General features: G+C 40.1%; 1 protein-coding gene across 6 annotated transcripts in view; it reads right to left on the reverse strand.

The window, feature by feature from the left end:
* Positions 1-7,167, reverse strand: part of PLEKHA5 (pleckstrin homology domain containing A5) — a 249,854-nt gene extending 242,687 nt beyond the window's left edge. For all 6 annotated transcript variants that reach the window (XM_049783774.1, XM_049783772.1, XM_049783771.1 and 3 more), the window contains exons 1-3: positions 7,076-7,167; positions 6,895-6,974; positions 4,365-4,422 (exon numbers count right to left, since the gene is read on the reverse strand). In XM_049783774.1, coding sequence (XP_049639731.1) covers positions 4,365-4,422; positions 6,895-6,974; positions 7,076-7,167 — 230 coding nt within the window. The remainder of the gene's footprint in view (positions 1-4,364; positions 4,423-6,894; positions 6,975-7,075) is intronic.
* Between the last annotated feature and the right edge of the window lie 6,039 nt (positions 7,168-13,206).

The following is a 13,206-nucleotide window of genomic DNA, read 5'->3' on the forward strand; positions in this document are numbered from 1 at the left end:
GTCCAGGAATTTAAAATTTTAAGGAAAAAAAAAAAGAAAATATAACTTCACAAATTTATATTCTATTACATTACCCTGCGAAGTCACTTTTGATTCCCAGTCTTGCCATATAAGATGAGGACCTTTAATTAACCCAAACAAAATCTGACACTATTTAGAAAGTATTGTTTTTAAGATGGATGTGACACTTTAAGTAAACAATCTTAAAGCTTTGAGCACAAAAGACTGGTCAATGACACATCCATTCTAGGCTGTCAAGACCTTTCAGGACAGTCATTAAGCAAGAGATTTCAAGGAGTAAGCAGAAAGTATCATGACATTCAAATAACCAGCATTATCTTTTGTATTTTATGAGCTAAGTCACTGAAATATTTAAAGCTTCGCTTTAATAAATTATAGAATTCACAGATACTTTTTAGAATTCTTACTAAACATAAATAGCATGGACTTTTAAAAATGCAAGATAGACTAGTAACCAAATAAAAAACTCTTTATATAATGAGATAATTTAGAGGCTAGTGAACTTAACATGCACAGAATAACTACTTCCCCCTGAAAAAAAAACTGGTGTTAAATATTTATATTAATATAAAAAAATAAGATTTTCAAATATTGACAATTGGGGGCCAAACAAAGTTAAAGTAAAATGCATTCTCTGGATTATAGGATTATATCTTCAATGACCTAAATATCAATTTCTAGTAAAAAGTCGATATCTTTAAAACAAAGGAGTAAAGTCAACTCCATCTCCAACTCAGTTTACAAGAGGAATACTCTCCCAGGCCCTTTGTTATACGGTCATTAACTGTTTCCATGCAGCTCTGTGGGGGAAGATAAGCTCACCAGGCACAAATCTCAGCAAAGACATGAAGCACATCCATCCTTCACACTTGTCTGTGGTTAGTTATCTATCTACACAAAGTTTAGAAAGAGTCTATTAAGGACAGTTTCACAGGACAGGAAAGCCAATGGTTTCCCACATTACCCATGCCCCTCTCTTCTTGGCCACCAGCTCAGGGCTGAAACACTGGAGATCCCCCAAACAGCAGAAAACTCAGAGAACTTTGGGAATGGCCAAAGACAGAGAAATGGCCTCCTCAGCCAGCTTAAGCGAAAGATGTGGAGATGACTCTGTAGCCCCTCACCTCATTCTGGCCCTCTGACCTCTGGCGCCACCTATCCCAAAACCAAAGAAACAATACCCAAAACTAGACAATCCGCCAGAAGGAACTGCCACCAACATTTCAGGAGAGCAAGAAGTTGAGAAGAAAATATTCCTCACTTGGGAACGAAAGTAGAAAGTCAAATTCCTTCAAAGGGAGATGAGGTACACACAGAGAGGATGGATGGATTTGGCTTTTATTATTGGCCTTTTTTGACATCTTCCTTTTTCCCAAGGGAACCAAAATGCCCCCTGATTACTTTATCGCCTCCTTTGCTTAGTAATGTTTGTAGAACTAAGGATGAGAGATGCAAACATTTCCCATCCTCACTTGCCCACTGTAGACTCCAGTCCTTCCACACTGACCAGTATAAATATAGCTTAGGGTCCTGCCGCTTCTCATCTTGCTGTCCTGGGAAACTAAGTTCAGGGGCCCGTTTCTGTTATTTTATAATGGGATGAGTCCACGGAAATTGTGCTTCTCACTAGATCTCACTAGTGCTTCTCACTAGATTGAAATGAGATTCAGCTCTAACAATGCAGGTGGAAACACTTTGAACATTGCAAAACTTAAGATATTGTGGCTATAATATTAGAATGAAAGCATCTCTAATTGGTCAGAACAAGTAAAAAAAAATCCAGGAAATACAGTGTATTTTAATACAGACTTAACTCTTGAAAGATTTGAAGTCTTTTGATATAATGCAGAAAGGAAAAAGCAAGAGCACCTAAAATTCTGAGAATCATGTGTGTGTTGATGGTTATTTTACTTCAAAGAAGATTGATGAGCAATATAGTTCTATAACCTGTTAAGTTTTAAAGCAGATTACCCTCATAGTAAGTTCTACATTGCTACTTTGGATCATAATTTTAACTTGATAGTAATAATGACCCATTCTTAAAGTTTACTTGTTTTAAAATGTCTTCAAAGAAAAAGGTTAAATTATTACAGATTTCTTTCTTGTTGTTTTGGACGCATGCCCAGTGGTACCCTAGGATCACTCCTGAAAAGACTGCATATCAGAGTACCCAAGTCAGCCACAAGCAAGGGTAATGGCTTATCCACTGACCTCTCTCCATCCTCTATTATAGATTTCTTTTTTTTTCTTTTTCTCTTAAATTGGTTCATTGTGACTTACAGAATTACAAAGTTATTCATTATTAAGTTTCAGGTGTACAATGTTCCAACACCAATCTCTTCACCAGTGTCCACTTTCTCCACGAATGTCCTATTTCCTTTGCTTCTGTGACAGGCATTTTCCCCTTCCCCATTGTCCTTGTATTTCCTTTACTTTTACAGATTTCTTAACACTGGCCTCATTTTTCCCAAAAAACTTACTTAGGCATAACACTTCAACGAAACTGCAACTAATTTAAGGCAATAGAAAAGAAAATGTGATCAAAGTAGCCCATAAAACAAGAACACTAAAAAGAATCTAACAAGTTAATTCTAAATTAAAACATACATATATTCAGCCCACACAGAATAACATTTTGTGCTGCCAAATAAACACTAAGAATGTAACGCATTTACAGAAATTTAAAATTTAGAATTATAGTGTTAACTCCATCAGCTTGACTTAAGATACATTAGCTGAAATGCTACTGAACAAAATGATACCGAAAGAAAATGATACTGAACACACACAAGTCTTCCAAAATCACTAAAATGCACCCCCCCATCAGCGAATCATCCCTTTCCATGGCAACAACCAATTCATTTTAATTCAAGGGGAAAATAACCACTACAAAAGTACTTGATGGTTGCACTTTACCTGCCTTTAGTTTTTAGGAATTTCATACTGCAAGCAAACAAAAACAAACAAAATCCAAACAAAAGATGTAACTGAAAACTGTAACCCAGAGCTGGACCATACCACGAAACAATCTTTTCTGATCAGCTATGATCAGCTATGAGCTCGCTCTTGCTCGTTCTCTCTCTCTCTTTCTCTCTCCTCTCCTCTCTTCTTCTCTCTCTCCCTCTCTCTTTCTATCCCTCTCCCTCCCTCTCTGTCTCTGTCTCTCTGTCTCTGTCTCTATCTCTGTCTGTCTCTCTCTCTCTCTGTATTCCTACATCCCAGAGCAAGCCTTCCTGGGTACCTATTAATATCCCTTGACATTTTATATAAATATCACTCTCAAAAATTTAAACCTACAAGCAATTATAATTTAATAGAAGTGTGGCATGATCTTAAAAAATGTCACTCATAAAATATCTTACAGGTTCAGTGAAATAAAGATACATTTGACTAGGTAGTTGTTTTATTAAGAAAATGCCGAAACTTCAACCAGATCTTGTGTTTATGCATTCTTTCAGGCTGCAGTACCCTAAAACTAAAACTACAAATTTTACAAGCCAAAAACCAGCTCAGTAGTAAACAACTGATGATTTAAAATGGAGATAAAATCACCTTGATTTTCTACGAGGATAAAAGATTTTTCCTACAAAATAAATGTTGACCTCAATCATTTCATTAATCTCTAAGTATTACCAATTTCTAAAGAGAAATTCAAATTAGTTCAATGTTCTATAAAATTAATTTAAAGACTCCCTGGTAGTCTTTGTAATCTCTACCTAAAACCTATTCTCAAACACAAAAACCCACAAAACATTTCAAAATATTTTCAAAAACCTAAACATATTTAAATAAGCAGAAACCAATTACTAAAGAGCGTTTCCATAGATGGAGGGAGAACATTCAATATGCATAAGTTTGTTTTTTTTTTCAGTCCTGACATTGTTCATGAGACTTTAATCTAGCCTGACATCACTTTTGCTACTCATTAACATCTCTGTTCAAAACCCAGAAATCATTTCAAAAGAAAAAAATCACTAAGAACCCAACTCAAGGATTGTTCAGTTTGTTTTCTGTTTGGTACATTCCAACATGGGTAGTCAAGGACCAAAATCATAGACAAAATAGTACAATGTTCCTTTCACCCAGGAAGATAAAGAAGCTCCAAACATAAATAATAAATAATAGTTTCCAAATCAATGAATGCCTGGGAAAATAACCAAATAATATAAGAGAACTGGGAAATCTTTTTCCTCAAAAGTCCAACACTATATAAAATCTTTAAAAAAAAAAAAAAAAAAAACCCTTCAGACTTTGACTATGCAACAATTCAAAAGACCAATTCAAAAGACCAGTCACAACACTGTAATCACCAACGGGAAAAAACCCACAATTTAAAAACTCACTTTATATAGTATCTTGCACCTTCAAAGGTATATGCTTCTTCCCAGCCAGTAGGCAAATCTAAAACAAAATATATTTCACAATTATTATTACATCAATGTAATATATGGGATATATAAGATTCAATCCATTTTCATGATCAGTTTTCCTGGTCAGTTCTTTTTATTTTGACCCCCTCCTTATTTTCCTTTTTGTTATAACTCAAAAGGGTTGTGCTGATAATAAATATTGCTTTGGGGAAAAGACAGTAATCCAAATTAAAGCTCCCCTAATATCGCGAGTAGCACAGACTATTCTGAAAAATTCTACAGTTAAATGATTAAATCAGAGGAAAGAGAACTATAAATTCTGACATCCCACAAATAAACCTAAAAGGGAAACCTTGTAACCCTAGGTAAAGTACCTAGAAACAGCTGGCCCAAAAGTCAAAAAAACAAAAATGTTCCATAAAAGGCCCTGTCTGCTGCTTCTCAGTTCTCTGGTGTCTATTTAAGGCCACTGCTCTGAGCTCCATCAATGACTCCATCTAGGAAGTGTCACTGAGTGGTGAGAAGAGCTTCCTAAGAACTTAATTCAGAGAGGAAAAGGGACCTGACAGACACCGCATCCTTTTACATGTGCATATATGCACATCCACACACGTGGTCTCACACGGACCAAGTTTCAAGCACTAAACCTGAGTGCTTTAGATCAACAACTTCCTATTCTGTTGATACACAAAGGGCTTTGATTTAATTGTCATCTCTGTCTCTGAAGCAAAATGCCTTTGGTGTCTAAAATCACAGTCAAAGCAAAAAAAGACAAACGTGTGTGTGTGTGTGTGTGTGTGTGTGTGTGTGTGCGCGCGCGCGCGCGCGCGCGCGGGCAACTGACTCCTAGCCTCCATCCCTGGCCCCAGCAAAATCTGGTCCCCTGGCTTTAGCACCTTGAGCACCAAAGTGGGTACCCCCCTCAAAAGACCCCCAACAAACGATCATGAAACTGCGAAAGAGAATAAAATCTGTAGTGTGACTTATCTAAATGTGTATAAAGTGGGGGAGATGATAATTAGGACACAAATTTCTATTATACGTAACTGAGAGCACAAACCCCACAAGGTGGTTAGTCTTCAGAATTTCAATAACCATACAGCCTTTAGTAAATGTTTACAGGCAAAGAGGTCATGCAAGTCGAAATGTGTATGCTCATGTAAAACCTTAAAACCAGCCTACGGAGGTCAGCGTTAAGAAATATGGGTAGCTAAGAAACATGGGTGGATTAGTCAGAAAAGCTTTCAAAGCGTCACCTCACCAAGCTTGCCTTTTTTTTTTTTTTTTTTTGCAAATCTAAAGCCATTAGTCACTTCCTTGAACCCCAGCACTAAAGAGAAAAAAGGCAAGGCTGGCTTTCCTAAGCCTGCAACTTTCAGAGACTCCCGGCAATCTCAGAGTTGCAAAGGCAAAGGGAGGCTCCCAAAGCTGCCGGGGTCTCCAAGCACCGCTGCAAAAGCAAACAGCTTCACCTCCGACCCCATCATCAGCCAACCACCGGGAACCCCGAGGCCGGCCAGAGCCAGAGAACACATGTTCCATGTCAAAGACAAACAAGTTTCCCGGAGGTAAACAAAGAATGACAAAAGAAAAGCCAGACCCAAGCAGCAGCCACTGTGGCTCCCTCCAGCTCAACTCTCAATTTCGCATTCAAACAGGCTAGCTAGCGAGATCCTAAGGAAAGGCCTGGGGTAGGGGATTTGGTTTGAAATCCGCTTCCCCGGGGGTCTCCAAGCACCTCCTGGGATTTAGGGTACAAACACCCCTTCCAGGTTGCACGCCCACTGCCTCCTGGTGGTGTGTGTGTGCTAGCTTTGCAAGGCTCAGCTGCAGCTGCCGGGGACTTTGAATTTGGCTGGGGTTGGCAGCTGCAGAGAGAAGCTAAGAGCTAGCTAGCTACAAGGGTGGCTGGAAGGTGTGTGGTTCTCGGTGACAGAGAAAGAGGGGATTGAGCCCCCCTCAAAAGTCCTCTTCTCCATGGGGCCACCTCCTAGCAAGTCCCACTTAGAGGAGATGGAGGAGGAGGAGGAGGAGGAGGAGGAGGAGGAAGAAAGAACTGCATGCAGAGCAGAGCAAAACAGAAAGAGCTGGCATGCATGCAAGTCAAGGGTCCCGGGGTGCATTAGGGGAGTGAACCAAGATTTCCCTAAAGGCAGAAAAAAAAAAAGAAAGGGGGGGGGGAGATGAGATATATAGTGGGGGGGACAACAGACCGTATTCTAGGTCTTTCAGGGAAGGAAAAGGGGGTTCTGCTCCCCCAAAGGGGTGGAGGGGAATGGAGAATATAGAAAGTCTCCAGATCCAGAGGAGCGCTTGCAAGCAAGAAAGGGGGCGCACGCAGTATGCAAGTGGGGGCTGAAGAAAAGAGGCAGAAAAGGGGGTGATCCCGGGACTCAAGGGGTGCACTTTTGAGGCGCAACTCCCCGGGGCTGCTTGCCGGGCTGTAGCTGCCTCTGGAGCCCCCCAACTCCGCTTTATTTGGGGGCTGGGGGCCCGGCCTTACCTGCGCTCTGGCGCCGGTGCCCGGTGACCACGGCCTCGCCGGTGACGGGGTGCAGCCAAGTGGTGCTCTTGGCCTCCTCGCTGCGGGGGGAAGACGGGCAGAGACGGGGGTGAGTGCGGGGGGCCCCAGGCGACCACCCCCCAGCCCCCCAGCCCGCCCCGGGCCCTCCCGGCTCTTTTACTTGATGAAGAAGACTCGGCCGCCCCGCGTGATGCCGTACGTCCAGGAGCGGGGCAGCGAGCAGATCCACTCCAGGGTGAGATCCGCCGCCATGTCTGCTCCCCAGCCGCCCCAGCCGCCGCCGCCGCCGCCGCCGCCGCCGCCTTCTCCAGCCGCGGGAGGGAGGAGGAGGGAAGCGCAGGGAGCGCGCGCCCCCGAGCGGCCCGAGCGCGCCCCCGCCGGGCCCGAGCGCGCGCCTGCACGGCCTCCTGCGCGTCCCCGTGCGCGCCTTCCCGGTGCGCGGCCGCCGCCCGCTCTAGCCCGGCCCGGCCCGGCTCGGCTGGGTCGCGCCCGCCGCGTCCGTCCGCGGCTCCTGCCGCCCCTCCCTTCGCCGCCCCTCCCCTCCCCTGCCTCCCCATTGCGCGCGGCGCTGCCCCGGCCCCCCCCCCCCACCCTCGACCTGGGTTCTGGGATCGCTTCTATAAAGAAAAGGGAATATAATAAAAAAAAAAATAAATAAAAACATGAAATAATAGTAATAAAGGAAAATAATAAAAATATTTAAAAATAGTAATAAAGGAAAATAATAAAAATATTAAAATATTTTTAAAATAATAATAGAGGAAAAATAATTTAAAATAATAAAAATAAGAAGAAAGGAAAAAATAAAATATTGAAAATATTAAGAAATAATAAAAAATAACAACATTATTTAAAATAATAAAGGGAAAATAATAAAAATAGTAAAATAATAATAAAGGGGAATAATAAAAATAACAAATATATTTAAAATAATAAAGGGAAAATAATAAAAATAGTAAAATAATAATAAAGGGAAATAATAAAAATATTAAAAATGATCATAAAAATAAAATAAAAGGAAAAATAATAATAGTAAATAGGAGTTGGTACCCCCAGTTCCTATTGCAGAAAGACGTCTATACCACGTACCTCCTATTATTATTGTTATTCAACTTCTGATATTTCAGTTATTTATTTGTTTTTTTTTTTTCAATTTAAATGATTTATTTAAAGAAAATGTATCCCGTTGTTGACAGAACTGGTCCTAAAATATTTGTTTCGGGATGACAGAACTAGAAAGAGAACAGAGAATTTATTTTTTTAAAAAAATGGAAGAAGGGGAGAGAGTTCATTAGCAGTTCTAGTTGTGAAACTTCTTGTATCAGTTATAAAGGCATTAATGCGATACCTGAAGATTTAGTATGTCTTTTTTTTTCCTAAAAAGTATTGGAGAGCCAAGGGGTTCTTCCCCAACCCCCACCCCATCGGTCCATATTTATCACTCAAAAATAGAATTCTGTTTGTATTTTGAAAGCTTAGGGAAGGGCTTTTTTTTTTTTTTTTCCTGTTTAGGTTTCATTGTGCCAGCTATCAAAAGATTTGGTGTGTTCGCCTGGATGCATGAAACAGGAGTCGGTTTAGACTTGACCCAACAAGTTCTATTCCTAGGCCCCCTAAAGCACAGGATGTTTGACAGAGGAAAAAAAAAAAATCAAAACTTGCCCCTTTTCTCCTAAGCGTTTTTTAATGAGATTTACTGATCAGGCTGGATTTCAGGGTCTGTTTCCAGGGTCTCTTCAATACTGTTTCCTGGGTCTCTATGTAGATTACTCTACCAACACACACACACACACACACACACACACACACACACACACACACACACACACACACACACACACTGACTTTACAGAATGTAAGAGGTGCTTTTTTAAATTCTGTAGCATCTCTTAGAAACTTATCATATCCACTTTAAAGGGGGGAAAAACAAAGTTTAAAGACAGAATTAACTTGCCCAAGGTCAGAGAAGTAGCAGAGTGGGGAATTCTAACTGGCTCTGATAGTTAAAAGCCTGTTTCTAAGTAGACTATTACTTTTAAAAGCCTATTGTGTAAAAGCAAAAGTCTTGCTAGCCTGGGGTCCCACCTTTGAAGTGACAGCTTTTCCTTGCTGCTGCCAGGTCCCCTGCCACCACCACCAAGTGTGCCTCTTCTCCTAGTCCATGATCCTCCACCACACTTGGAATTGCTGATGTCTTTGCAGTAAAATGACTCATTCCAACAGGAGACACAGTTCAGTAATAATAGTATTATTTACTATTCTTCAAGCTCCTTGCCCTGACCAGTTCAGGGACCTTTAAAGCGTTAATCTTTGTCCATCCTCAGCTCAAAGAGGCGGGTCCTTTTTTTCTTTTTGCAAAAAAAAAAAAAAAAAAAAAAAGGAAGACACAGAAAGGGTTAATTGACCTTGTCCAAATGCATATGGGGTTAGTCTGTGGGGCCCCTGGATGAGCAGTTTCCTGGACTCTTTTTCTCCTCTAATTCCCCAAGGCCATTCTGTCTTTGGTGAAAGAGTCTGCAATTACAGCTATAATTTTCTTGTCTATCTGCATAAGCAGGGGAAAAAATATCATCACTTTAATGTTTTATCTCTTTTGGTCGTTTACATTCTCCACTTTCATTTCACTACTTATCATTTCTTGATGTCCTATCTTTTGCCCAATCTGGGGGGGAGTGACTTTGAGTAAATCAATGAATAACTAGCAGGAAATATTCCACATAGCCATCCATACTCACTGGATATAGCACAGCCAGAAAATCATGAGCCATGATTTTATATGGTGCAGTCATTCCAGATTTAAAAGGAACAAGCAAATCTTTTTGATATCATGATGGTGTTTAAAAATCCAGGACCTGTTATTCTAGCTATAACAGTTGACTCTTTACTTTTACTGAGAAATCTTAACGTAGGTCTTATCTTGTACGAAGAATCCTTTTTCTTACCTGTGAATCTTTGGTCTTACAAGGTTCACTAAGACAAGACATCTGTCAACAACTGCTAGAGATACATCTACTAAAAATGCATATACCAGATCCTGCATCAGCAGCATTTAAATGGTAATTTGATCTCTAGATCTTCAATTTTTGGAAAAGCTGTAAATAAAATGCTTAGCGACGTAAATGCGAAAAATCTTCTGATGCAGGGAAATAATCGCCCTTGAGGCTTCCAAGAGCCGATAAAAGAAGCTCATAGGAAATTAGCATCATTTTCATCCTTAATAAGTAAAATTGCCACAGATTTTTCTAGAGTGTTCCTTCTCTGTAAGGTTTTACCTCATTCTGATCTGCTTTGCTTTCCAGTTTTACATAGGGGTCCCTACAGAAGGAGACTGGAAATCATGTCTTTTATCATGGATTCCTCTGAACCACCCCCAAATGGCTATTAGAATTCATTTTCTTTTTTGAAAGGGAATTTTTTGAAAATCCATGGAACTGAAGGACTACTCTTGACTCTGCTCAGGAATGACTCCCAAAGGAGAACCATCTGCAGTGCCAGGCATCAAACTGCATGCAAGGCAAACACCTTAACCCCTACCATATTTCTCAAGCCCTGAGTCTCTGCCCAACTCCTCCACAGGTCACCAGTGTTTCCCTTACTCATAGAACTCCTTTATTGCCCCCCCCCCCATGCCTCATCAATAACTGGCTTAGATATCAACTCATAACTAACTCTTGCTTTTTTATTGCATTTATGCATATTTCTATTCTAGGAGGCTATTTATTTCATTTCTAACGTTACAATTTACCTATTCAGGGATATTATCCTGTGACTATTGTAGCTTTTCAGAAAAAAAAACTTTAAAACATACTGAGCACTAAAAATAAACATCTCTATCCATAGATAGAAAGACAATGCTTCTAAAAAGCTTCTAGGTCAAATATGACAGATAGTGTGACAAGAAAGACGTACAGGAAAGTTTCTCAAAATATGTGAAAGAGAACAAGGTGACATCTTAGAAAACAGTAAATCAATTTTTCCCTTTTAAAGGGATGAAAAGAAGTGAGAGCTCTAAGAAGTGGAGGAAGAAGCTTCTAAGAGAGTGAAAAAATTCCCTTTGCTATCAAGAAACATCTATTATTCATATACAGAGGCATTTATTAAAACCTACCTCTATTCATGTGATGTTGATTCAGTTATCTTTCTAAGTGTATTTAAGATCATATCTTTTGTTATGCTGTTAGTTCTCAGAATAAAAAAATATCACAAACAGTTCCTTGAACTTTGAACTATTCCACAGCAGAGAACTATGCATCATGAAAACATCGAAGGACGGGCAAAGTAGAGAGAGAGAATCTGCTTAGTTTACTGGAAATCTAGACAGAAACGGTGGGGATTAAGGGTCTAAAACTGGGTAGAAATATAATATTTAGAATCTGATTTAGTAAGTTATTTTTCTTGCAGGTAAGAAATTATGAATAAAATTACTCCAAAAGTGTATTTTAGTTGCCCCTGCCTAACATTCACTTTGATGGTTGAGAAGGATTTAAAGACATGGTCTACTTGGGTAGATTAGAAAGGGAGATGGAGAAATCAATATTGAAGAACAGTCTGAAAGGAGTTCTTCTAGCCTTGTGAGAGAAATACACTTTCTACAACAATTGGTTTTTTTAAGGACATCCTGTGAACCACTCAAGGCCTATTTCAAACTACTGTCTTTTAATGTTGATGTTTGGGAGTCCTCTTCAATTATAAACAAGGATAATTGAAAGAAATCTATCACAGCACTAGGCTTCAGCTTCAAGCAGGGTCCTCCAATACAGCTGGGATACCAGGCTAAATTCACAGCTTCTGGACACAAAATGGGAAGATGTTCAAAACACTTTGAGGACCTTTCATCTGAATCCTGAACTTCTTCATATGAAACACTCCTTCCTTTAACCCCATCAACAAAGCGTCAATCATCTGCTTTTCTCTTTGCTGGAAAAGAGAAAGACGAAAATACAAACTGGCAAGGTCAGAGTGATAGCACAGTGGATAGGGCATTTGTCTTGCATGCAGCCTACCTGGGTTCAATCCCTAGAATTCCAGATGATCCCCTGAGTGCTGGCAAGTGAGATTCCTGATCACAGAGCCAGGAGAAATCCCTGAGCTCCACCAGGTATGGTTCCAAAAACTAAAACCAAAACAAAAAAACAGCTAGCAGAAAATTAAGAAAAGAATTATTTTAAAGAGCAGGGCAGGGATTAGAGAGTATGCTAAGACATTCAATTAGGAATCTGGGAAAATTACATTCCTGTCTTCGCCATTAATTAGTTAACTGTAGGACTTTGAGCAAACCATTTAATCTCTGATCCTTGCCCAATACTCTCGGTTCTTCTCCAGAGGAAGAACATAGGCCTGTTCAAGAGATTCATAGGACTCTTCTTCCCTCAAGGTCCTTTGTTTTTATGAAAGAGTACTCAATGACTACATTTGGAGAGTTTTGGATTTTATGCTACTCAAATGGTTTGTTTGGTTGGGGGGCACAAATATTGGGCCATACCAGGCACGCATAGGGGCTATTCCTAGCTCTGTGGGCAGGACGGAACCTGGGCAATGCTAAAAGGATCCTATGAGGTGCCAGCATTGATATGGCATAAGTTGCATTGTAAGGCAAATATCTTAACTGCTGTACTATTTTTTTCTGGCCAATAAAAAGGTCAACAAATGAAAAGTTTAGAAAAACAATTTGCGGCAACCTTTCACATGTAGTACATTTAACTGTACTCAGTGTTCCATTAACACAGACTTTATGAGCACTTTATAAGCAAGGATGACACTGCCTGAGACATGACATAGTGGTTATTGCTCTGGACCCACAGGGAATTGGTCCTAGGGCTCCTTCAGCTACGACAATCTAAAGATAGTCAGAACCCTTCTAGAAAATGTGCTATTTTCATGTAACCTGTGGATATACTAACATACATCTGCTTTAAATCATTCCTAGATTTCTTATAATATCAGGCATGAGGGCAATGCTGTGTAAATAGCTATTTCACCCTATTGTTCATAATGACAAGAAAAATATAAGTCTGTATATGTACAGTAAAGATGCAACCAAAGACAGGCCTAAGATTTTTTGCTCCAAGATTGCCTGATTCCGTGAAACCAGAATCATCACAAACGCAGTCTCGAAGGAACAGAGGACACCAGTTATTCTTTAATTTCCACTGTGAGATCTGTTCACGTGCTCTTCTTTCCCTTCCAGGCTTGATTCTCCTTGCTGTCTTCACCTGCTCTCAGATCCACTGCAACTGGTACCTGCAGTCTCTTTCACTGTTTCTCGCACTTTCCACTCAACAGTCCCCTGTG

The sequence above is a fragment of the Suncus etruscus genome, chromosome 11 (assembly GCF_024139225.1).
Source record: "Suncus etruscus isolate mSunEtr1 chromosome 11, mSunEtr1.pri.cur, whole genome shotgun sequence".
Lineage (NCBI taxonomy): Eukaryota > Metazoa > Chordata > Mammalia > Eulipotyphla > Soricidae > Suncus > Suncus etruscus.